The following is a 27,281-nucleotide window of genomic DNA, read 5'->3' as shown; positions in this document are numbered from 1 at the left end:
AGTGAATCTTGGGGTAAGCTGAGTGGCTAATTGTACAGGTTTTTATTGTTGTAGCTGCTGCATAAATTGATTTCATGGTAACTGTTTTGCACTTCTTCACCTAAGCCCTTTCCTTGATGGAATCTGTGTTAACACTGTCAATTTGTAGGTCTGTCAGTCCAGATAGCGCCCTTTACTGTGTTGCTGTACGATGCAAGGTTTTCTCACTGCGACAGAACCTAATTAAAAAAAAATCAATGGTTGATGTCAGCAAGAAGTAAAGTGAACCACAACAAGGAGAATGTTACTGGACATAATACATCTATAATTGGCTGCAGCTTTTCATTTTGTTCCCTAACAAAGAGACAGCTAGTCTAATAACCATTATTCAGTCTCGGGGAACTGGGGTGATCACTCTTAATTCTTCAGAAGGGCATGTTTGTAACATGCTCTGTGTGAGCTTTACATCATTATTTACTTTGGGCCAGATTCTGCGTCCTTACTCCAGTTGAGTAGTATCACCATGTAATAGTCACCGTGCCTTAACAACCATGTAAAAGAAGCAGTGAGAGGTAAAAAGGCATCTTTTAAAAAGTGGAAGTCAAATCCTAGTGAGGTAAATAGAAAGGAGCATAAACACTGCCTAATTAAGTGTAAAAATGTAATAAGAAAAGCCAAAAAGGAGTTTGAAGAATGGCTACCAAAAACTCAGAAGGTAATAACAAAATGTTTTTTAAGTAAATCAGAAGCAAGAAGCCTGCTAAACAACCAGGGGGACCCCGGACTATCAAGATACAAAAGGAGCGCTTAAAGACAATAAAGTAATTGCAGAGAAACTAAATGAACTATTTGCTTCAGTCTTCACAGCTGAGGATGTTAGGGAGATTCCCAAACCTGAGCCGTCCTTTGTAGGTGACAAATCTGAGGAATTGTCATAGATTGAAGTGTCACTAGAGGAGGTTTTGGAATTAATTGATAAACTTAATGGTAACAAGTCACCGGGACCAGATGGCATTCACCCAAGAGTTCTGAAAGAACTCAAATGTGAAATTGCGGAACTATTAACTAGGGTTTGTAACCTGTCCTTTAAATCAGCTTCTATACCCAATGACTGGAAGATAGCTAATGTAACACCAATATTTAAAAAGGGCTCTAGAGGTGATCCCGGCAATTACAGACCAGTAAGTCTAACGTCAGTACCGGACAAATTAGTTGAAACAATAGTAAAGAATAAAATTGTCAGACACATAGAAGAACATACATTTTTGGGCAAAAGTCAATGTGGTTTCTGTAAAGGGAAATCATATCTTACTAATCTATTAGAATTCTTTGAAGGGCTCAACAAACATTTGGATGGGGGATCCAGTGGACATAGTGTATTTAGATTTCCAGAAAGCTTTTGACAAGATCCCTCACCAAAGACTCTTAAGTAAATTAAGTTGTTGTGGGATAAGAGGGAAGATTCTTTCATGGATTGAGAACTGGTTAAAAGACAGGGAACAAAGGGTAGGAATAAATGGTAAATTTTCAGAATGGAGAGGGGTAACTGGTGGCGTTCCCCAAGGATCAGTCATAGGACCAATCCTATTCAACTTATTCATAAATGATCTGGAGAAAGGGATAAACAGTGAGGTGGCAAAGTTTGCAGATGATACTAAACTGCTCAAGATAGTTAAGACCAAAGCAGACTGTGAAGAACTTCAAAAAGATCTCACAAAACTAAGTGATTGGGTAACAAAATGGCAAATGAAATTTAATGTGGATAAATGTAAAGTAATACACATTGGAAAAAATAACCCCAACTATACATACAATATTTTGGGGGCTAATTTAGCTACAACTAATCAGGAAAGAGATCTTGGAGTCATCGTGGATAGTTCTCTGAAGACATCCACACAGTGTGCAGCGGCAGTCAAAAAAGCAAACAGGATGTTAGGAATCATTAAAAAAGGGATGGAGAATATCTTATTGCCCTTATATAAATCCATGGTATGCCCACATCTTGAATACTGCGTACAGATGTGGTCTCCTCATCTTAAAAAAAGATGTACTGGCATTAGAAAAGGTTCAGAGAAGGGCAACTAAAATGATTAGGGATTTGGAATTGGTCCCATATGGGGAGAGATTAAAGAGGCTAGAACTTTTCAGCTTGGAAAAGAGGAGACTAAGGGGAGATATGATAGAGGTATATAAAATCATGAGTGGTGTGGAGAAAGTGAATATGGAAGTTATTTACTTGTTCCCATAATATAAGAACTAGGGCCACCAAATGAAATTAATAGGCATCAGGTTTAAAACAAATAAAAGGAAGTTCTTCTTCACACAGTGCACAGTCAACCTGTGGAACCCCTTGCCTGAGGAGGTTGTGAAGGCTAGGACTGTAGCAGCCTTTAAAAGAGAGCTAGATAAATTCATGGAGGTTAAGTCCATTAATGGCTATTAGCCAAGATGAGTAAGGAATGGTGTCCCTAGCCTCTGTTTGTCAGAGGGTGGAAATGGATCGCAGGAAAGAGATCACTTGATCATTACCTGTTAGGTTCACTCCCTCTGGAACACCTGGCATTGGTCACTGTCGGCAGACAGGATACTGGGCTGGATGGACCTTTGGTCTGACGCAGTATGGCCGTTCTTATGTTCTGTGAAATACTCAGTTTTGAGTTAGGGAGACAGCTTCTGGCCTTCGCATTTTACTGGTTATATTTGCTTTGTGGCAGACAGGAAAAACGTAAAAGGTTTCTAATGCAGGTGGCTGAGGAGAATTGTAACTGCACCTTACATCACTCAGGTTTTTAGGCCGTAGCCATGCCTTTACTGACAGTAGCCACTTCCTTGTAGCGCCTTACAGGGCAGGAATTATAAATTAGAACTCCTTTCACACTTGACTACATACTGACTGTTACTTCAGTCCTCACTCTACCTCTTCTGAAGTGAGTTTCCTTATCTCTGGAGTGTGCTGTAATATTAATTCCTCACTAACAGCCACTTAAACCAATCCAGGCTGTTTTAAGTAAAGCGAAATCTATTAAAAATAACAAGAAAATCACAAATAAAATAAACTTTCTGTGGAGCATGAACACAACTAGACTAAACACTGCAGAAAGCCGCCTTAGGACCACATGCGTAAAGGCTCTAGGTCTGGACTCTCAGTGCCCTCACTCTTTTGTATAATGGAAGGATTGATCTGTTTTTCATCACAATGCTGCTTCATTCTATACCCATGTCCATCATTACTAGGACAAGGTTAGATAAAGTTATTGTTCCTATTCTGCACAAATTAAAGTCTCGCCCAGAATAATGATATTTTCAAATTACTGTGCACTTTTCAAACTAAACTTTAAAAAGTTATTAGTATAAAAATAAGCGTGGTACGCTCTGAATTTAACAACTGCAACTACATCCTTCTGAGGTTTACCCACAATCACAATACAGTGTCAGTCTTTATTATATATTTTAAATAGTGAAAAATGGAATCCCCTTTTGTATTAAAATTTCTCTCCACCTGTGTTGGAATCTGTTGTAATATTAATTTATACAATTTTAGAAGTGTCTTTCTTTCTAATGTGCTGTAGCTATCAGGTGTAATAATGAAAAATAATGTGCAGTTCTAACCTTTCCATCAATTTTATAAAAGATTTTAAAAAGCACCCACTGTAAATATTACTTTTGAAAAATCCCAATACTGAATTTTATTATATACATTTTACACTGTCTGTAACTGGTAGAAGCAGTTAAGAATCACAAAGAGGATAAGAGACAAGTCTGGTAGAATCTAATCTGAATCCTTAACTGAAAACTCTGATTATCTGAAATTGCACCTGAAATTATTTGTTCCTGATGAGCATCAGTTGTATTGAGAACTCTTTTGTACATCAAGACCCCCACTTATCCAGATAAACCAAAGCCTCTTGCTCAATTTGGCAAAATGTAGTCAGTAATCAAACAAGAAGGTGATTCATGCAATCTGCCCAGTTTTGTTCTTGTTTTCCTCAGGATCAACTCCTGTTGTTGAAACTGTAGGAGTTTTACTACCATAGCTCAGAGTTTATTACCCTGTATGGATTACCCCTCATAAATCCAATGAGCTCATTAAATACCTGTATCTGTGATTGTGACTCTCTAACCAAAAGCTCATGTGATCACAGTTGTACAAATATCAACAAACAAAACACTGCCCTCTTCACCTTCTGTATAATGCTCCAACCACAGCAAGGACAGTGCAGTGCAGGGAGGCAGAACAATGCCAATTTACCACTTCACTCCCACTTAATCCTAGGGTGACCAGATAGCAAGTGTGAAAAATCGGGACAGGGGGTGGGAAGCTATAGGAGCCTGTATTTAAAAAAAGCCCCAAATATCAGGACTGTCCCTATAAAATCAGGACATCTGGTCACCCTACTTAATCCTCAAATACAGTTTAGGTAGTTTATGCTTGGCCCTCTGCACAGGGGTGAGTTTCATCCTGTGAGCTTGGCACTTCTATTTGTCTATTAGCAGCCTCTTCCTGAATGGAGTTAATTCCCTGTTCTAGACTTTTTCATACTCTTCCACCATTTTGCTTATAGACTGGTATATTTTTGCTTGTATGCCGATTTGGGAGATTATAATTAGTTGGCTCTTTCCAGTTTCTTTAATTATATCTTCAAAGGAGGATTAATTCATTTCCTCAGATTTTTCAGACATAGTTTATAGTTTTTACTCTGTTTTCCCATTTTAAGTTTGAGCTTGTGGGCTGACTTCACATCATCTCATTAGTATTTCTCTTCTTAGGCCCCTATGGAGAAAAGTGTTAACATTCATCTGCAAATTTCGGATGTTTGTTTATAATTAACTTAGTTTGGTTTACCAACAAGTGTATAATTGGCATCAGTGCCTTAGTACCTTATATCATACATTTAATCTATTACAAATTACTAGTACAGTACCTTCTTGTAGAACTCCCGAGAGCCTCTCCATCAATTGGAGTTTGAGCCTTGGCTCCAGATAAACTCCCCTGAGAGCAGGACTAAAGGGCAGTGTAACAGGGCGGTACTCACCCCTGCCACACCTCCTGCTGGTTGGTCCCAGAATGTCCCTCAGTCCAGCCCTGGAGCGCCCTCGGCAGGCTGGTGACCCGCCTGTTCTCTGGCCCCGGCGTCCCTCCCTGGACCCGGTGCCCGCTATCTATAATTGGGTCTCCCCCTCCCAGGGGAACCCCGCGCTACTATCCCCGCCTTGCCTCAGTAGTGGCTACTGACAGTCATGGTCTAGCCCCACACCCTGGGGCAGACTGCAGTATCAGCCCACTCATCACAGGCAAAGGGGGTTTGGACCTGCTGCTTCGTCCTACCCCTGGGCTGCCCCCTGCAACCCACAGTACCTATAGGCCCTTTGCTAGGCCACAGCCTGGGGCTGTCCAGGCTGGAGCTTCCCCAGCTCCTCAGCCTGTTCCCAGCCCTGCTTCACCCTAGGTGCCTTCTCAGCTCCCTAAGCAGCTAGGCCCTTCTCTCTCTGGAGCAGAGAGAGACTCTGCCTGGGCTCTGGCTTTCCTGCCTCTTATAATCCCCAGGGCTTCAGTTTGGGGCGTGGCCCCAGCTGCAGCCACTTTCCCCATCAGCCCAGCCTCCAGCCACAGCTCTCAGGCCCTGCCAGGCTGCTTTGTCAAAGCCCTCAGAGCCGGAGCAGGGTCCACCCTGCTACACCCCCTCCCCCTCAAGAACCGCTCCACCGGGGGAGGCAGGGTGCTCTACCGGCCCAGGCTTCTCCTTAGCTGGACCCGCAGGGAGTCTCTTTCTCTCCGCAGGCCCTCGATTTCTCGGAGAAGCCTGTCCACTTCCCTCAGGTTCTGGGTCCTCACCGCAGACCTCCCCGGTCCCCTGTGGGTTTCCCCACGCGTTTGGGTCCCCATGTCGGCCCTCCCGGCCGTTGTCTGGGTCCCCCGCTCACGGCGAGGCTTTACCGGCCCGTCCCCCCTTTTCCCCAGGGGCCCTTGCTCCCTGATAGGGGACGGAGTATGGGAGAGGAAGCATGCTCGCTGCCTCTCCCCTGCCTCAGCCCCTGTGTTGTGGGCTTTGGCCCGGGCTTTGGGAGGCTTATGAGGGCACAGTCTTTTTATGTGTCCCTGCTCCCCACACGCCCAACAAGTTCGGAGGCCCCCTGTTAACTTCACAGGGGGCACTCGAGTCTGGTAGGGACACTCCCTCCTGAAATGCCCCCATCGCCCACAGGCGAAACAGCCTTTAGGCCCCGGCACTGGCCTCCAGACCAAGGTGCCTGGCCCCTGTTGAGGTCCATGTGCCCTGGGCCGACCCTGAGCGGCCGGTCCCAGAGTGCCCGGCCCCGGACTCGGGGCCCGGGCGGCCGGTCCTACAGGGGTCTCAGCCTCGAGGAAGTCCTCCACAAGGCTAACGGCCGTTTTCAACGTTTGCGGCCGGTGCCGCAATACCCACGCCCTCGCGGAGGCCGGGAGGATGTGCAGGAACTGTTCAAGCACTATCTGCTCTGTGATGTCCGCGGGAGCTCTATGCTCCGGCTGCAGCCATCGAGTCGCCACATCCTTTAACTCCTGGGCCACAGCCCGGGGCCGGACACCCGGAGGGTAAAGCCTTCCCCGAAACTGTCGACGATAGGCCTCCGGGGTTACCTCAAAGCTGTCCAAGATGGCCGCCTTCAGCCGAGCGTAAACCCGGGCCTCATCGTCGGGGAGGTCCCGGTAGGCCCTCTGAGCCGGCCCCGTCAAATAGGGGGCGAGGATGGTCGCCCACTGGTCCGATGGCCACCCGGCGACGGCCGCCACCCGTTCGAATGTCACCAGGTATGCGTCGGGGTCGTCCTCGGGCCCCATCTTGGTCAGCCGCACAGGCGGCGCAGGGGGTGCAGATGAAGCAGCGCCCCCTGGTGCGATGCCACCGGGGCTCGGCCACAGGGTGGCGAGTTGCTGGAGCCATTCGTGCTGTAGGTCCTGATACTGGGCCTCCACGGTCTGCAGCCACTGCTGCTGGAGGACCCCCAGCTGGTCTATGAGCTGCTCCTGCTGCTGCCGCTGGCTTTCGGCCAGGAATGTAACGAGAGCCTCTGTCGCCATGCTTTAAGGCCGTTGTCCTCTGGGCAACTGTCCCGCAGTTCTTGCCCTGGCCCTTTGTATCAGGGGCGGTTCTAACGGTCCCTGGTCAGGAGCCACTGTAACAGGGCGGTACTCACCCCTGCCACGCCTCCTGCTGGTTGGTCCCAGAATGTCCCTCAGTCCAGCCCTGGAGCGCCCTCGGCAGGCTGGTGACCCGCCTGTTCTCTGGCCCCGGCGTCCCTCCCTGGACCCGGTGCCCGCTATCTATAATTGGGTCTCCCCCTCCCAGGGGAACCCCGCGCTACTATCCCCGCCTTGCCTCAGTAGTGGCTACTGACAGTCATGGTCTAGCCCCACACCCTGGGGCAGACTGCAGTATCAGCCCACTCATCACAGGCAAAGGGGGTTTGGACCTGCTGCTTCGTCCTACCCCTGGGCTGCCCTCTGCAACCCACAGTACCTATAGGCCCTTTGCTAGGCCACAGCCTGGGGCTGTCCAGGCTGGAGCTTCCCCAGCTCCTCAGCCTGTTCCCAGCCCTGCTTCACCCTAGGTGCCTTCTCAGCTCCCTAAGCAGCTAGGCCCTTCTCTCTCTGGAGCAGAGAGAGACTCTGCCTGGGCTCTGGCTTTCCTGCCTCTTATAATCCCCAGGGCTTCAGTTTGGGGCGTGGCCCCAGCTGCAGCCACTTTCCCCATCAGCCCAGCCTCCAGCCACAGCTCTCAGGCCCTGCCAGGCTGCTTTGTCAAAGCCCTCAGAGCCGGAGCAGGGTCCACCCTGCTACAGGCAGGGGGCTGCAAAGGTTGGTGGAGATCATCTTTACATCCCCCAACCCTGGAGCTGGCAGTGGGCCAGTTCAGTTCTGGTACACATTTGAGCATCTTCAGAGATGCTCTAACTTACACTTTGTTTCCATCGCCCCCCAAGAAACCCTTTCAGCAGATGGGGATCAATAGAACTCAAGGATGCACCCAGGGCCGGCTCCATGCACCAGCAAAGGAAGCAGGTGCCTGGGGTGGCCAATAGAAAGGGGCGGCAGTCTGTCCGTTGTTGGGGCGGCACGTCCGGGTCTTCGGCAGCAATTCAGCAGCGAGTCCTTCACTCCCTCTCTTTCACTTCGGTGGCACTTCAACGGCAGCTCAATCGGGGTTTTTTTGTTTTGTTTTTTTTCTTCGCCGCTTGGGACAGCAAAAAGCTGGAGCTGGCCCTGGATGCACCTATCACACCGTTTGCTTTGGGGAGCAATGGAGCTAAAAAGGGCTGGCAATAATTTAGCTACCCTAGCTTTAGGCCGGTTAGAGAGCCTACCATGCTGGAGCTTTGCACCAGCACAAAACAACCACAGTGAGGGCCCAGATCCCTTAAATACTACAATTTTTAGAGTAACACTTTAATATTTAAAAAAATGACACTTCTTTAATTGGTTCATTTTCTAACTGAGCAATAAAACAGAGAAATTAATTTGCACTGAAGTTCCTAAGAGATGTAGAATCATATGGCAAGCAGAATAAAGGATGTTAGTTATTTATCAAGTTCACTTGACTGGCAGACAGTTGGTACTACACACAGCAGAATTTGGCCAGCATTCTGACAATCTCTGATCTTCCTAAAGGACCAATTCATCAAATCAGTCCACTTCAGCCACAACTTAGCACCTACTAAAATAATGTCTGAGCCTCTTTCCTAAACAAGGTATCATTCAATTTGTTATAAGATATGGAGTCTTAAGCCATGGTAGTATTAAATTAGTATTAAATTAGTATTAAGGCCATATCTCATCTCTACTTTGGGTCAAGCATTTTTTAAGCTGGATTGGCCGAAAACATGTTTAACTTCCATTGTTAGTACTATGCGCAATTCGGTTGAGATTATATATATATATATATATATATATATATACACTAAATAATAATAATAATAAACAACTATGAAGAGTAGTAGAGGTATAGGTTTTTCTCATTTTATTATACTTTAATTTTTTCTATGTATTTTCTTTGTTTTCCCCTATATCCATCAGGGGAGTTAATACTAAAATATACAATCTACTGAGCTAAAGGCACTTGTTTAATTTAATCTTCCTCTACAATAGAATAATACTCCCTCACTTTTTAAAAAGGCAGCAAGTCATTGAAAGGGAGTTGTCTATTCAGATAACCCTCTTCTTGGACTAATTAAACCATATGCAAGGCATGTTGTTTCCAAGGTTCTTGATCCAAATGGGAGTTTTTCCAATGGCATTAAAGGACACTGTATGAGGCCCAAGAGCAGTGGGGTTGAATGATTTTAATTAGACATTTCAGTAAATTTTGAATGAAAATCCGCATTCCGTATAAATCGTTCAACCCTTTTTTTTATTACTGTTTTTAGTTAATGAAGGAGTTTCCTCTGCTAAGCATGTTCAACATCCATGAAAACCTGCTAGAAGCTCTGTTGGAGTTACAAGCATATGCAGATGTTCAGGCAGTTTTGGCAAAATATGATGGTAAGTCCAACTATATATATGTATACATATTGTACACACACACACACACACACAAACCTATGTGAAATGAACACTGATTGTTTGCAAAGTAAAACTTTCAAAAGTTAGGAAATGCCAGAATTTAGATTGTTTGTGCACCTTTAATTGGGATCCCTTGTGAATATGCTTTATGATACAGATTTTTTTGATACATGATCACATACTGTATTTTCCACAGGACCCCTGTGTCATTCAGTGTACAGGTGGAACAGCGCTCTCTTAAATGAGCAGTTCTTCAATATTTTGTTTTCTCCTGTTTGTTCAATGTGTCACCGCAGGCCTTATTTACTGCAGACTATTCAAAGCTCGCTTTGAAAACAGAATTAATAATTTCCCCATATACGTTCCTTGGTGTTCATTACTACAGTATCTGAGTGCTTCACAAGCATGAATTGATGTATCTTTCCATCACTTCTGTGAGGTGGGGGAATGGCATAATCCCCATTTTACAGACACCACGCTGAGGCACAGAGGGATTAAGGTAATTAAATTTCCACTACTTTTGGGTACCCAATTTGAAACATCTAGAACCCGATTTTTCAGAGTACATCATGTTACATAACACTTTCTATGTTCAAAGCACACCTCCCATTGTCTTCAGTTGCAGCTGTGAGTGCTCAGCACTTCTGCAAATCAGACCCCAGCATGTCAAGTCAGGCAGGCACTCAGAAAATGAGGAGCACAGTTAGTGAGTACGTGTGAAAAGTTTGGTTTAAGTGACTTGCACAGCACCACACAGACACTTGGTGGCAGAGGCAGGGATAGAATCCAGTTTTCCAGGGCAGCATTCAACTGCCTTAACAATGAGACAGTTCATCCTCGTCATGCAGTCCCCTGCCTCATTCACTACATGCCTTTCAATTAAAGAAAGGATGGTCCAGTGGTTGGGGCGTTAGCCTAGGACTTGGGGCAGTCAGATTCAATTCCCTGCTCCACCACAGGTTTCCTGTGTGATCTTGGGAAGTCATTTCATCAATCTGTGTCTCAGTTCCCCAGTGGAGATAAATGCACTTCTCTACCTCACTGGGACATTGTGAGGGTAAATACATTAAAGATTTTCAGGCATTCAGATACTACAGTGGTGGGGGCCATTTAATAATAATACTACACACTTGCACCAAATGAAGCAGGGATCCCACGGACAACAGTCTCCTTTACTACACAACACTGAGTCATTTCTAGAGCAGGTCCAGTCTGTGCACTGAATGGAAAAAATAGTACGTGATCATGTAATTAAAGACTGTGTTATAATGGATGTGCCCCAGGGGGCCAAATTCTGGTACCTCCTGAGTGCCTCTGAGTTCTTGACTTTGCAGCCTTAGTGATATTTTGTATGTAATTTCTCAAGTTTGTTTTTTCAGTTTTCTTTTTTATAAAAATTTCATCCTGTGACCTCATATTGAAACTCACCTGGGTCAGCCTGGTTGGAACCTTAGACTACCACACAGATCCACTACACAGTCTTCTGTGTGGACAGCACTAGAGGGTGATGAGACACACTTTGCCAGTGGGTTTCACAGATATTTGCTAATAGCAAAAGAATGGTGAGACTCAGGAGTTTTGGGTTCCATTCCAATCTTGGCAGGGGAGAGTTCTGTAGTGGGTACAGAGCCTTTTACTTGTTCTACCCAAACGTGCCCCCTTCTGCTCCATCCCATTCGACGTATCTCTGTTCCAGTCCTGTCTCTTCTTCACCCCTGACTGACTCCTCATCCCACTCCCATTCTTCTTGCCTACCCAGCCTCAGTCTTCACTCCTCAGATTTCTCATTCCAATCCCAGTCTCCTTGCCAGTCAGTCCCAGCCCCTCCTCCCATCTGATACGTTTCTCCCCTTCCCAATCCCCATTAACCCCCAGTCCTAGTCTCCCTGCACAGGCTCTCAGTATCCCCTCCCTCCTTCCCTGGCTCCTTATCTCATTCTCTCCCCTTCCAGACCCTTTGTTCCTGTCTCTTTGCCCAGCCACTGTCAGTTCCCTCCGCCCCCCGCCCCCACATCCCATTGTCAGATCTGCTTCCCCACACACTCTTTTTCCTAGTCTCAGTCGCCCTAGTTTAATAGTCCCTCAATCTCCTTGTCCAATCTCAATGTTTTCCCCTGCGGCCAGCTGGCTCCCGGTCCCCCACCATTTCTCTCACCAGCTCCCAGTCCTCCCACCCACAGCTCCCAGTCCCAGCCTCCCTTCTCACCCCCGCTCTCTGGCTCCAAGTCCCAGCCTTTCCAACCTCCCAATCCCCTTCTCCTTGCCCAGCCAATCCTATTTTCTCCCCTCCACAGTTGTCAGGCTCATCAGAGTTCTTATCACAATCTATTCCTTTCTCTCTTCCCTGGTCTGGCTTTTGTCCCCTCGCATTCAAATCAGATGGCTTCCTCCGCCATGCTACTTGGGCAGGGGGACCATTGAGAGCATAGGAGGAACAAGCTCCCTGCTCCCAGTTCCAGTGCCCAGACTCACCCAGTTTTCATGTAGCAGCTGTGAGGAGATGCAGCATGCTCAGGCATGCTGCAGTCTGGTCATATGTAGGAGCTATGAGGGAATGGAGCATACTCAGTTGCTCTGTGGAGATGTAGCATCTGCAGTCTGCTTAGCGCTAGGAGCTGTGAGAGGCTCAAATATGCTCACTCAGGATGGAACCTCTGAAGAGTTTAGCTGCTGTAATTGAAGAAGATGCTACTGAGCATGTGCGAACAGTGAGTTTTCAAAGGATTATAACTTTGGCGAATTTTCACAGGGGCCACAAAAATCACATCCCTGACACAAAGGTAGGCTTAAAAGAGTTATATTTTTATCAGTAAATGTCAATTTCACTGTACACACACAAAGTGACAAAAAATATTTCCGTCAATAATAATCCAAATGGACAGATGGACAAAGTAAGACAAATGCTGCCTGAGAACTTACTAGAGTTTGATTTAAGGATATTTACTTTGCATATTTTGACATGTGATGTTGACAATTTGCAGGTTTAACTGTTATGAAGCTTTAACTCTTTGAATCTCAATATCTGCTGTCATTAAATAATTATTGTCTGATCCTCACACCCCCACGCCCAATGTCCCACAATTGTGGAAATGTAAGTTGATAAAAATCATAAAAAATGCTCAAAACCCAAAATGTTGCACAACGGTGAAAATTTAAATCAACTCAAATTGAAAAAATAATGCTTAAAAATAAACATTGATATTCTCTGTCCAAATCATAAAAAAATAAAAATTGAATTCTGCCAAGCTTACACCAAAGCCCCCCTCCTGCCAAATGTCCCTGCTCTATAGCATGGGGGCACTAAAGCTATTCAAAGCAAAGGCTGCCTGAGGCAGACACCCAACTTGTAAAATTTCAGCCCAAACACTTAACTTCTGGCAAAGTTATAAGCCACTAAAAATAGGCTCTTATCATGAGAGGTGTCCGGCAACCATAATAAATAGGCGGCACTACCAGCCCTGACTATAATATGTGTGTTTTCAATGCTTAATCACCACCTTGCAGTTGAATCACTGTAAGCAGTGCTCAAAATGTCCCACCACTCTTTGAATGTCACACCAGTGCACATCTAGTAGTACTAATTACCCTGGGAGAGGTGTTTATTGGGTATAATTTGGTTGGGAGCAGTGCGGTGGAAAAGAAACATCTACCAAAAGGATAATCTTTTTACTCAAAGATCTTTCTTTTGCTTTCCCCTCTTTCAGAAATTCCTATCACTCAGACATAGGCCCCATTCCCATAATATCTCAGCACCTTATGCTCCAGGGGTCGGCAACCTTTCAGAAGTGCTGTGCCGAGTCTTCATTTATTCACTCTGATTTAAGGTTTTGCATGCCAGTAATACATTTTAACGTTTTTAGAAGGTCTCTTTCTATAAGTCTATAATATATAACTAAACTATTGTTGTATGTAAAGTAAATAAGGTTTCTAAAATGTTTGTTTCATTTAAAATTAAATTAAAATGCAGAGCCCCCCCGGACCAGTGGCCAGGACCCGGGCAGTGTGAGTGCCACTGAAAATCAGCTCGCGTGCCGCCTTCGGCACACGTGCCATAGGTTGCCTACCCCTGTTATACTCTTTAATGCATATGAGTAACCTTGTAACCTTGTGGATTTTAAAGCACTTAGAAGAGTTGAGCTTGAAACTGAAAGCTGTTCTAACCCTGGCAGTCTGCTATAATTTATCCTCACAAGACCCCTCTGAGGTAGGGAAGTCCTATTATTCCCATTACCATACTCGGGTCTGTGGCAGAATAGGGAATTAAACCAGAATCTCCCAAATCTCAGGCTAGCATTCTAACCACTGAGACATCCTTCCTCTCTGTTCGGTCATACTAAGGGCCTGATCCTGGGCAGTGCTGAGCACTTCCTGAGTGGCAGTGTTTACCTTCAACTCTCCCTGAAGCCAGTAGGACTTGAGGGTGCCATCATCTTCTAGAAAACACTTGGAACATTCCAAAATTAGGCTGTACATTTAAAAGAAAAGTATATGTGGATGGTAAAAGCCTATAGGGAAATTTGATGCAGACCCTTTCCCCTGTCTGTGTGGACCCACACATTATACATTTTGCTGTATATAAAGGCATATGTGTATATTTAACACACGCACACAAGGACTCAGCAAACAAGTTTAACCAGCATAACTCTTAGAATTCATGAGTCTCTAAAGACCCTTTTTAGAGGAGTCTCAGCTCATTTTAGAACTCATCAGCTTTATGTGTCGTAAGATTTATTGGAACATAAAACAATGAACTCATTTATACTTCCCTATCTGCAGTTTCTATTGGTCCCATTCCACTGTCTTTATTCAGCTAAGACCAAACCTGATTTATTGTATTTTGATAACACATGAACAAATTATTTCCGAGAGCAGTCTCTCCCTCACCCCTGGCTAAAAACTTGGATCGCATTCTTTAAAATGTCAGTCTTTGCGAGGAGACATACTACTTTACCAATGACCATGTGTTGAATTTGTTTATATTATGTACCTGGCAACAGAGATGATGTCCATACTCATTATTCACGGAAAATGTGCCTCATTAGTGGCAAGATATGCACTGTTGCTGAGCTACATCATTATGGTTTCAGAGTTCAGTGTCTGTCAATAGAGTGCAGATGACCTAAACACTATTGAATCCTAAAAGGATTTTTGGCTCTGGCTCGACACACATCTATGTTATTTACAGCAAAAATACTTATGGCTGCTGAAGGGACTAGTCTTCTGAAAAAATAAGCAGCTAGGATTCATAGTAAATAAAACCTCTATGCCCCTCTTGCCTTACTTTTAAACTGGTTGTTTTCCAAGGGAGCAGTCCTGTTTTTATGGTGCTGAGAGCAAATGATTTATTAACCTCAGTGGGCTGCCAGTTCTTTCTAGGTTGCCGTTGGCTGGTAACCTGCGCAGTGTGTGAACACAGAGATCTTTGAGACAGTTGAAAGTTAGACTTCAAAAGGGTGGATACTCTTTTACTTAGTTATGTAAATGTTCTCTTTTCTCTCTCTCTCTCTCTCTCTCTCTCTTTCTCTCTCTTTTTTTTTTTTTTTTTGGTCAAGGGACAGTTTTTTTTTCCAGTTTAGGATTACTGAAAATGTGAGCTTTCTGGTTTCCAGAGGAACATATTCATAAATAACTGTCTCATTCTCCTTTCACTTACACCGTGGTTATATACGAGTAACGCCACTGAAGTTGATGGAGATATATTGGTGTAAGATCAGAATTAGTGACAGGAGAATTCAGCCCATCGTACTGATAGAAAAACATACTTCTAAATATTTATGATCTCATTCTGATCTAACCTATGCCAGTTTTCCTCTGGCATAACTATTTAATTCAATGGAGTTGCTCCAAATTTACACTGCTGTGAAATCAAAATCAAGGCTTTAGAATAAATTGTATATAGAATTTGAGTTTTCTTTATAGAAGAATGTGCATGGAGCATGATTGTTGATCATGTTCTTGTTTGGGCCTAACCCTGTAGTCCTGACACTGTGTTACTTGAGTGAAACTCCCATTGAAGTCACTGAATGCAAGGACTGCAGGTTTTGGCTTTTTATGTTAGTGAATCCAAACACTCTTTAAAATAATAACAACTGTTTAGGGATGCTTTTTTCTGTTCCTATATAATTTCTCTTCATCCTTACAGCCACGAAAGCAGCTCTGTGAACTGAGTAAATTCCACCAATGTTGAACTTGAAGGCATTCCAATAGTAAGAATTTTTGGTACACCTCTACCTTGATATAACACTGTCCTTGGGAGCCAAAAAATCTTACCGCGTTATAGGTGAAACCACGTTATATCGAACTTGGTTTGATCTGCCGGAGTACGCAGCCCCACTCCCCTAGAGCACTGCTTTACCGCGTTATATCCAAATTCGTGTTATATCAGGTCGCGTTATATCGGGATAGAGGAGTATCAGTAAAACAGGTTACCAGAAAGCCCCCAGCACAAAACCCCCAATGACACTGACTCTGTTCCTCAAGGACACAGTTTCACTGTTATTCCACATTTCTTTTCCACAGCTTCACTTTATTAGCTCCTCTCAGTTCTCAACATTAAGAGCAATCATCATATCAAGTTTTTCTGTTTGGTAGAAGATAACCTGACCTGGCTAGATACCTCTGCTTTCTCAGTATGGTTGCCCCAATGCAAAAGGGTTTTTATTATTCCTAATTCTCTGCCGGGGTGAAAACATAACATGAACAATAGAGAAAGAAACTGCATTCTAATGTTGCATCCTTTTGTTTCCTTTGAAAGAGAGAAAGTGGTTATTTATTAACATTCTTATTGTCAAGGTCAAACCCAAGCTTGCTGCACCCTTCTGCCAGTGATGTATGTTAGAGAAGATCTCCACAGTGGGGAACAGCAACATCAAGAGAATGAACAAAATCTTTTCTCCATCAAATTATCTTCTTGGACTCTATCAATCTTATTTAAGGACTGATTTCCTCCCTTTATTTCAATATTGCTTCTCACTCAACTAGGTATGCAACAGCTGTGCCTGTCCATTCATATTATCTGGTCCAGTTTTGCCTTTGATTCCTGTGGCCTATTTCTGTTTGTCTTCTATCTGCAAAGAAGATGCAGGACAAAATCACAGGGAAATGGACAAAGACCTAAACTAGCTGTGCAGAGCTTCTTCATTATCCTCATCTAGGGAGGAGTGGTTCATTTGCTCAAGAAATTATTAAATCATACTCTGCAAATCAAAGGAGTTGAATTGCTTGATCAAAGTATTTATCAGTTTCTGAAACTGAAACATGAGCTTTATAGGAAATGTTTATAATCAGCAAGTCAACCTCGGAAAAGTTTGTTCAAACAAACAATGCAAATGCTATTGTTCCACTGTAACTGTCCTCTGTTTTCATTCTCTCGTAGTTATAGTAAAAAAATTCTCCTTTTGTGCTGAAATTCATACTCTACCTTATCATAGGGCCAGGGTCTGTCCCTTAGAGTTTTGTTCAACTGTAGGCTATTCACACAAGTGTGGCAGGAAACCTGCACTGCCTGAGTATTAAACAAACTAACAGAAAAACAGGACTACTGCATGCTACATATAAAATGAAAATACCCTGTTAGATCATCTCGTTCATCCTCCTGCCAGTGCAGGATTATTCCCTACAGTATATTTTCTAGTACTTTGTCCAGTATAGCTTAAAATGACTCAAGTGATGACCACTAACCACTTCTCGTGGGAGATTGTATTGCAGTCTAATTGCTTCTCTGTCAAGATGTTTTCTTCCTGATATTCAACCTACATTTCCTTTTGGTTAATTTCATCCCATTATTCTAGCTTTTAACCCCTTGGAACAGCTTCAACAATTCTTCTCTTTCCATGATGATTACATCGCCCCTTTGTCATCACTGAGTCAGGCTACACATGTTTACTGTTGCTCATTTAGTCTTTCCTCATAAATCAATCCCTCTAGCCCTTTTATCACCTGTGAAGAACATGGGAATTATCTGCATTGATTTCTGTTAATGTTTATATATATATAATCTCTGGAGTTGGTGGCTAGTGTATGATGTCTAAAAAGTGACTAAGGGGTAAATCCTTACCCAAAACAGTGGCTGTAGACAGAATTCAGTTGACTGGTGCTCACATGGACAATACCAGGAATCCAATTAGACTACTTCCAATCCCGTGTAGGTGAAATGCAAAAAATAGTTTGGTCAAGTTCAGAAGTCCTGCTCAGAACCTTAGAAGATCTTGAGGCAGAACCTTTCAAAGGACCTTTGAAATAAAAAAGACAGCCTGTTGCTTAAGAGAGAAACACTAACTGGGGGTTCAGGCTGTCCAAGATACAGCAGTTGTAAGGGTAGCCTGTCTTGTCTAGCCCCAATGCATTGGGGGTACCTGGCTTAAGCAGAATGTACTTAAATTGGCAAGAGAAGGCTAAGTTTGAGATGAGACAAGATATGTTTAGTTTTTAGTTATTTTAACCCTTTTCTCTTTGCTTGTGATTTTCCTATGGATAAATAAATCATACTCTCTTCCAAACCAGGCATTTTCTGTCATTGCTTTTAGGAGCTGGTCACAGCTCCCAGAGATAATTCAATAGCAGGAGTCAATTGGGTAGTTGGCCATGCTCAAGGTAAATGTTGTTGGTAGACAAGGGGTGGTATAGTTTGGTGATCCCATCTAAAAGTAAGCAGGACCATGGGGTTGCACCCTGAGAGTTGTTCAGGTATAGGCCCATCACTATAAAGAAGTGCCCTCAGAGAGATTGAGAGAGATCACTGGTGCAGCAAACCTCTGAACCATAACACCATCCTTAATCATTTTTGTTGCTCTTCTCATAATTGCTTCCAGGTTTTTGACATATCTTCGGTTTTGTATTGAGGTGTACGTAAATGAATCCACTACTCTAGGTGTAATCTTTCCAGTTCCATATAGAAAGGGACTAGCATCTCCCTTGACTGACATGATCTCTTTGTTTATGCAACCCAGAATTATGGCCCTCTAGCAGCAGTGCACTTAAGCCCATACTTAGGTCCCTTTAACTTCAGTAGGCCTGCTCGCATGAGTTAAGCACATAGCCCCAGTTCAATAGAGCACTTACCTAACATGGGATTTTTTTGGTCATAAGTAGAATAACGTATTAGTTATCAATAAACACAAAATTCAGCTAAAGTGACTGCTCATGCAACACACCCATCTTTCAGCAGCCCAGTGTCAACATTTAGGTGCTCTTGATGACTTGGATGGAGATGATTCCATTTTTTCCTCTCCATATTTACCATTTCCAATTGTAACTGCTATTTTGGTGGGAATAACAGATCACGTGGCAGCGCCTGGCACATTCTGCGTTCTACCACAATACAGTTAATAATAATCATCAGCATCATCATAATATGGACACAATGCTATGGGCCCAGCTCCTTGCCAACTTGTTAAATATCGAAAGAAACATCTTGTGAAGCAAGCCACCATTAAGAATTCACTTTCTCAGGCCTCTCTTTACCTGAGGTACTACATGCCACAGAAGGTTAGTCCAAGGAAAATAATCACAAATTAAGTATACCTTCTAGAGACAAGAGCAGTAAAGAATGAAATCCTTCTTTGGATTCATACGTCAGAGCTTATTAGGGAAAAATATCCTCAAGGTTTTGACACTTGGATAGCAGTTGCATATTTCAGCAAGCTAAATTTAATTTGTAACCAGCCATAATTCTACTCTGCTTCTATCTCAATGTGAGGATCCCAAGTAGGAACTAAAACCTCCATTGGGTAATATTCAAAGTTGTATAATGTGGTCTGCTTTAGAACAGGCAAAATAAAACAACAACAAAAAGGCATGACTCTACATAGAGAAATCTGCAGAACAACACACACATGTACATTTGTCTGTATTGCTTCATTTTCCATTCCTGAAAAGCGTTTCAGTGGGAGAATGAGCCACCCGTCAAAGATACAATAACCATTCAGATATTTGCAGCTTGGTCATTAACCTACAATGTCACCACACGTCATAATTTAGATCCCAAGGCTTCTGCTGACCACTAGACAGTAATGGATGATCTAACATGAGAAAATGGTCTGGGAACCCTATCTTTTGGAGATTTTTGTGTTGTGTGATTTTAATGGTTCCAGCACAATAGGTTACGCATTAGTTAGACCTAATGTATGAAAATCTCCCTTTGCATACTGAAGTTCTGGTCTCTTTTGCTGCTTGGCACATCCAAGCGGTTTAATTCTTCGATAGACGAAAATGAGAAGGCAACTTTTTCTTGCATTCAAATTGCTTTTTGCTGAAATTTCACATCCCTCCCTCAAGAGCCTCTCCCTTCCTTCTGTTTTTCAGTCTAATTAAAATGGTTAAAGTTGATTGAAAAAGACAGGAGAGATGTCACTGCACCAGCCAAGGAATTCTGGGGTTTGCTGCTTCACCACACCAGGAAGAAGTGGAAGAGCTCTGTCTTCCACTCCCTGTTACTTTAACCCCCCTGCTTTATGGGAAGGAGCATGCTGCCTACAAAAATATATTTCTAGGGATTTCAAGCTAGTAGAGTCCTCATGTCCTGGTTTACTGGTGTCAAACACTTTTAGGCCCTGATCCTGCATCCATGGAAGTCAACAGCCAAGCTCCCACTGTCTTCAGTGGTACAGGATTAGGCTCTAACTGATGGATGCTTCTGAGTTTAGCATAGGCAGATATTCCCCATGTTGTGATGCTGGATTGATGGCTGTAAGAGCTCGGAGAAACCCTTTTCACAAAAGAAAAAAAATTATATCTGCTACTTCAAAACTCATAAAAAGCTGTAAGTAGATCAGAACTCTGAAACAATAATTTTCCATTTTTAACTCTGCTCCCAGAAAGACACTCTGCTTTTCACTCCTTTTGTGATTTGATGAGTAACTTTATGTTGCTGAAAGGCTGAAATCGGTGTGATCCAAAAAAGATCAATTCCATTTCTTGAAAGCATGCAAAGTTCTTAACTCCTAATGTCAAGAACAGCCTGGCATAAATATGGTCATTGGAACAGCACATAAATATATTCACCTCACTGCAATGATGGATGGATGTATCTGCAGCTAACTTCAATAATAGCATAGTAATGTCCATATCTCTCATTCCAAACTGCCGTGCATATTGTTGATTTTAATTACTAGTCACTATAATTACATAGTTTATTGACATTATAGTTTGACCTGGTTTGTGGAAACATACAACGTTAACTCCACAAGTAGTACCTGTAGCATTAATACATTAAAAATGACAATGTAAAGAATTAACAGTTCAAAAGTACCTAAGTCATGAAATCCTGCTCTAACAGAACAATGTTCCCTTGAGTTGCAAACTGATCATGAATAAGTAAAGTAAAGAGTGGTGTCCAGTGAGGCATGATTTATCAATCCTCACTCACCTTCTTCTCTTAAGAGCCCTCTCTTGCAACGTGCTAAGCGTTTCCTCTGAAGCGCTAAGTGCCCTTTACTCCAGTTGACCTCAGTAGAAGTTGAGGGCATTCAGCACACCTCAAGCATCTCTCAGCACCTCACATAACTTGGTCCTTAGTGCTACTTCCTAGTGTCCTCCATTATTCAGTATATCAAGAATAGAATGAGTAAGAGTTACAGGTTTTTAGAACTATGCTCCAGAGCTTAGAATCATAGAATATCAGGGTTGGAAGAGACCTCAGGAGGTCATCTAGTCCAACCCCCTGCTCTAAGCAGGACCAATCCCCAACTAAATCATCCCAGCCAGGGTTTTGTCAAGCCTGACCTTAAAAACCTCTAAGGAAGAAGTTTCCACCACCTCCCTAGGTAACCCATTCCAGTGCTTCACCACCCTCCTAGCTTCCCCAATTCTTGCTTAGAACCATAGTCCCACTGTAATTATATAAAGTATATTTATTTTAGTGGAGAATATATAGTATACAAATGTTAATTAAGCTATAATTGTAATGCTTTTACAGGGAATAGTGCTTCCTACAGTGAATAGTCCCATTGCTTTAATGAGCTCTATTTGTGGTAGTAGGCATTATTTTCAGTGATACAACAACTGTTTACAGGAGTAGAGCCTTAATTTCTTTCTCACTCAGCTGTTATCTTAAATTTAGCCTAAATGGTAAACAGTTTAAATGACAGTTTGTAATATCTGCCTGAGAGAGCTAGGTAACGTAGTGTAGAATTAATTTCTGCTTTTATTACAGTGGAAGCTATTGGGCCATATTCATTTGTACCCTCCAGATCTTTGTGCCACTCTGGTGATGAAAAGTAGCCATAAACCTGACTGAAATAACTGTGTAAGCCAGGTTTATAGGTGACTTGTGTCACTGGAGCAGAACATACCAGTTATTATGGCCCAGTGTTTCCACAAGCGGCAAAACATATTACATTGCTGTTAATATTTAAATGCAGTAAATTAGTAAATGTTGGCTTGACTTTCATAGTCATAATTACTAAAAGAAAGGAAGGGAATAAAACACAGTAGATAGACACCCACCAGCTGTTTCTGGATATAGATGTGTTTCCTAATCTACTGAAAGAATTTACCTTTTCTAGGTTGCATATGTGTTTGTATATGAATGTAATGAATTCTTTAATTCAATCCCTGTAGTATCAGAAAAAGATCACTCTGAATTTGTTTGCTAATTAGATCATTTAATGACTACATGGCACAATCAGATTATTGTTAATTCAGGGTTTAAAAATATGATAATTCTTATTTGGGTGGCATTTTCAAAAGCACCTGAGTGACTTAAGAGCATAACTTAGTGCTCCTAAATCACTCGGGTGTTTTTGATATCCCACTATTCATTAATTTAGATATCATGCTGTACTGAAGAATTATTCCAGCATTTATTTTCTCTTTCTGCAAATGTTCAAGGGTTTCAATATTTATTTATTATGTACTTTCCTTTCAACAGATATAAGCTTACCAAAATCAGCAACGATATGCTACACAGCTGCACTGCTTAAAGCCAGAGCTGTCTCTGACAAGTAAGTCCATAAAAACTTCTGACCAGCAAAATTCCTTACTGTAAACTCACTAACGTTTAACTGCAAATTTCTCTTCAGTGACCTGGTGTGGTCCCGCACCCTGAAAACCTGATGTCCTAGCAGGAGAAATTTTAGCCTGTGGCAAATTTAGAGTATGTTTTTTATAAAGAGGAATTTTCACTAATTATCAAATATTGTACCTCACCAATGGTTAAAAAAGGGAAAAAAATTACTTCAATGAAATTACTTTATTTTAATTTTTATTTATACTATCTGGCTGAGCAATGGCTTCTTGGATAGTATTATAATGAAAATGCAGCTGGGAGGTGCTGTGTGGCTGGTCATCTTCACCTTGTATCAAACAGAACCAAGAAAGGTAAAATAACATGACTGTACTAATAGCAATTTTCTTCGACAAGTACTATCATAGCAGTGTTCATCTACTTGATTTTAGGCAGGTAGATTTAGCACTTACTGTGTAAGGATTCCTGACAGGTCAATGGAAATAGATGGTATACGTGTTTTTAAAGACACAAATGTTTGCTTATTCCTGATACGGTTTTCTCTTAGGACACAGCCCTCCAAGGTTCTGAGCACTCCTATGTGGTGCTGAGTGTCATCGACTCCTCCTGAAGTCAGCTGGAGTTGAGAATGTTCAGCCCTTTGCAAGAACGCTCAGCACCTTGCAGGATCAAGCCCTAAGAGCCAGATTCTGCTCTTGGATGCGTGCACATGAATCCCAAGCTGGAGGAGTTGTGTATACGTATCTTGGGGGGGAATGTGGCCCTAAAGTTGGAAAGCAAGCGGAGTGGAAAGCCGCTTTCTTTCCTGATGTCAGACAGTTTGCTTTTAAGTGAATGTGCACTTCAAGATCTAAGTAATTTTCTTTCATTCTTTTTATCCTGTAGATCGCCAGTACCTACTGCAACATCTTTCCTCCCTACACAGCGACTCCAGCTTGGGAGGGCAGGGCTAAGGTTGTCACAGCTTTCCCTGTGGTGTCTGCCTGCCAAGTACAGCTCTGGAGTTAGCCGTGGGGTGTGAGGTGAGAAAGAGATTGCATGGTCTGGTTTTTCATTCACTGGGGCAGATGATTTGCCCACAGTTTGGGCATCCAACCCTCGCTGGTACAACTGAAAGTAGATCACCCGCTACTGCTGCTGTACCATGCTTTAATCCCAACCTGACCCAGGGGCATTGGGTTGGGAACCTCCCTAAAATCTCCCCAAATATCTTTTTAATAGAAACACGCTAACAATTACTTAACATTATTTTCTATTTTTTGGAAACTTCTGCCTTGATAAACGCCCCAAGTAAGGTACTATAGAAAATTTAGATTAGCAGCATAGAAAGAATTGACTGTTTGAACTTACTTCCTGCCATGATTAGATGCAAACATGCTTTCCACTTCTGCAGGGATTTTCATTGGCCTTGATGTAATAGGTCATTCAGAGTTTCCATTTACTATGGAAGTTTGGAGAGCATAGGAAATTGTCTCAGCCTGGTTACACCGGCTCTTGGTCTAGATTTCTTTCTGGCTTTTACTTGCTAGCATTTCTGACCTAATGTATTTGTTTCTTTGCTTTTGCAGATTTTCTCCAGAGGCTGCCTCAAGGCGAGGGCTGAGTACAGCAGAGATGAATGCAGTAGAAGCTATTCACAGAGCAGTAGAATTTAATCCACATGTGCCAAAAGTGAGTATGGAGAAATCACTGTCATAAATTTTAACAAAACAGGAGACATATCCTTTGGTTTTAAAGAGGTAGAGTAGCACATGGTGGTTGTGGGAAAGAGAGCAGATGGGGAGGGTGAAGGGGCTAATGTTTGTACCCTGCTATACGCATGTGGGGAGCATTTGAAATTTCTCATTAGATACCATAGGAAACAGACATGTCACCTAATATTAGGTCTTGAAACTTTAAGTATTAACTGATAAAAGTCTGTCAGTGTGAATATCAACAAAATACTGGACATTGACAATAGGCACCCTGATGCCACATTGATGAACACATTAGAAGTATCCATATAGATAGATTATTCCTTAAATAATTGTATACAATGACAATAATAGAAAAAGATCTTCAAGTTGAATAAATGGTTGTCTGTATTTCTTGGATCACACATAGGATGTATTTTCAGCATGCTGCAAAGGGACTTATGTTCACATTTCCTGTTATGCTTCATATAAATTGTATTTGTAACTCTTCATGCAATGCCCCACCATTAAAACTCCAGACTATTTAGGGCTTGCTCATTCGTAAATGAAAAATCACAGAAAGGACAATGTTAAAGGTGGAAAGGATTTTTTTTATAATTCCCTCATTCCCTCTCTAACTATACATCACAGCAGTAAGACTCCTGGCTTCTGAGCCCTAATAGCGAATGCTGCTGCTTATTTTCTCACCTGATCCTCAGCACTATGCAGGACCACTGTTTGCAGTGGCAGACAAAAGGAAGATGCTGTGTGAACCAGGAGACTGTGTGAACATTGGCTGATGGATACAGTTGAGCACCAAATCCTCAGCACTTCTTCTATGCCCTTGTCCCTGAGGGGTAGGAGATAACCCCATGTGCACACACTGCTCCTCTCACTGCAGGAAGGTCCCTTCCCAGTACTGTGCAGAGATTAAATACTTTCCCTGTAAGGTCGATGTACTTTTTGCCTTCTCCCACTGACTAACCACTAACCAGCTTGATTCCTTCTAGCAATGCCAGCCTCCATTGTAACAACCAGGAAGCATGTTTTACTGGTCAGTCATTCCATCTCTAGTGGCAGTAAAAGGAGAAGATGATAATACCTTACATTTGCAATCCCAAGGCATTTTACAAATGTAAACCCATATAGAAACTCTAGACAGGAATCACTTAACCTGCCACTGAAATGCAGCCATCTCTGGGGTACAATGCAGCAGTTGTTTTGACAGCCCACAACAACACTTCACGGTAGATTAGGAGAGAAAAATGAACAATATTATGTTCATTTGAAAGAGTAGGATGGTTAATTTAAGTAAACAGAACATAAATCAAGTTGGAATCTGATCGAGACACCATAATTAACACCCTCAATCTTATGAAAAATGCTGTAGGATCTTTAATATTCCCAAATGGTCGTGAATATTATTAATTGTTTATTTGTATTACCATAGTGCCAGAAGTCCTAGTCATGGACCAGGACCCCACTGTACAAGGTGCCGCACAAACACAAAAAAAAAGACAGTCCCTGCCCCAGAGAGCATAGTCTTGAATTTCTTTTTTTCTTATCTCAGCTGAAAGAAGCCAGTCATTTTATAGCATACTGTAAAGGTCCAAGCAGAATAGTGTATTGCTATATTTTTCAGAATATACTTGGAATGGAAACTTAAACTCCAAAATGGTGGGGCAGTTTTGCACTGCTGAGACTTATGGATCTGGGTATGGGAGAATTCCCCGCCATGTAGGCAAATCTTTGGATGGCTTTAGAACCTGGGTAGCAGCACCTTTCGCATCCCATTCCTAACTGCTGGTGCAAGGGCCCAGCCAAGGAAAAGGCGAAATGGCTGAGTCCCTTATTGCCTGACAATCCCTGGTGGCCCTAATTCATGTTGCTATTCTAATTTAGAATCCGGGGGATCACAAAGGTGGCTTAAGGTCACCTTTGCGCACATGGACGCACATGAATATCCAAGCTATGCTGAATGCTCCATGGCCACACTTAAAGAGCAGGAATCTAATTTAATGATCATCTTAGAAAAAGGAATAGAAAATGGAACATGCATCAGTTATCACGTTTGTGATGTAATAAAAGGGAGTAACCGGTGCATCAAAACACCCAATGTAACATTAAAACTCTAATGTGTAATATAGCTTAACATACAGTATCACTGTAATTTCATGCACACATACTGTGCTGCATTAGCTAAAAGGTTATCAAGGGAGATTTAGGTTTGATATTCGGAAAAACTTTCTGAAAGGGTAGTTGAGCTCTAGAATAGGCTTCCAAAATGGTTGTGGAACCCCCATCATTGGAGGTTTTTAAGAACACACTGGACAAACACCTGTCTGAGATGGTCTAGGTTCACTTGGTCCTACCTCAGCGCAAGGGCTGGACTCAATGACCTCTCAAGTCCCCTTTCACCACCTATATATCTATGATTCCATGAATCATGTAGCAATAATATGTTAGCAGTAATAATGTTATGCAAATAATATGAATATACACCATCATATTCAGCCTTAATTCTGACTGAAATAGCATCACATATCCTCTTAATGAAATTTAGCAGCTTGCAGCACAGGAAAGCTAACAATGCCACATTGCTAATATGTGTTGCAATTGGCCTCATAGCTTCTGCAGGATTTCAGTAATGAGTCTCTCCCTCTTTAGAATAAGAAAAAAATAAGTTGTACCGATGACACCAAAAACTGAGTAATTGTTTGAAGTCTTTGGAAAGTAATCTGCTGAATATGAGCTTCCAAGTACAGTATTGTGGCGAAAATGGCTAATGCAATCCTTGGATGCATAAACAAGGGAATTTCGAATAGAGATGATATTTTACCTCTGCATTTGGCACTGGTGAAACCTATATTGGAATGTTACGTCCAGCTCTGGTGTCCACAATTTAAAAGTGTGTTGATACATTGGAGAAGGTTCAGAGAAGAGCCACAAGAACAATGAAAGGATTGGAAAAATTGTGATCGATTAAAAGAGCTCAGTGTATTTAGTTTAACAAAGAGAAGACCAAGGGGTGACTTGATTACAGCATTTAAGTACCAATATGGGAAACAAATATTGATAATGGGCTCTTCGGCAGATAAAGGTATAAGAAGCTCCAGTGGCTGGAAGT

The 27,281-nt window shown here is 42.5% G+C and overlaps 1 protein-coding gene across 4 annotated transcripts in view; it reads left to right on the top strand.

The window, feature by feature from the left end:
• Nucleotides 1–27,281, top strand: part of ST7 (suppression of tumorigenicity 7) — a 233,005-nt gene that overhangs the window by 169,563 nt on the left and 36,161 nt on the right. For all 4 annotated transcript variants that reach the window (XM_045002252.1, XM_045002251.1, XM_045002254.1 and 1 more), the window contains exons 9-11: nt 9,382–9,496; nt 22,386–22,458; nt 24,050–24,152. In XM_045002252.1, the coding sequence (XP_044858187.1) occupies nt 9,382–9,496; nt 22,386–22,458; nt 24,050–24,152 (291 nt within the window). The remainder of the gene's footprint in view (nt 1–9,381; nt 9,497–22,385; nt 22,459–24,049; nt 24,153–27,281) is intronic.

This window comes from Mauremys mutica, chromosome 1 (assembly GCF_020497125.1).
Source record: "Mauremys mutica isolate MM-2020 ecotype Southern chromosome 1, ASM2049712v1, whole genome shotgun sequence".
NCBI lineage: Eukaryota > Metazoa > Chordata > Testudines > Geoemydidae > Mauremys > Mauremys mutica.
This window is presented reverse-complemented; position numbering and strand designations above follow the sequence as displayed.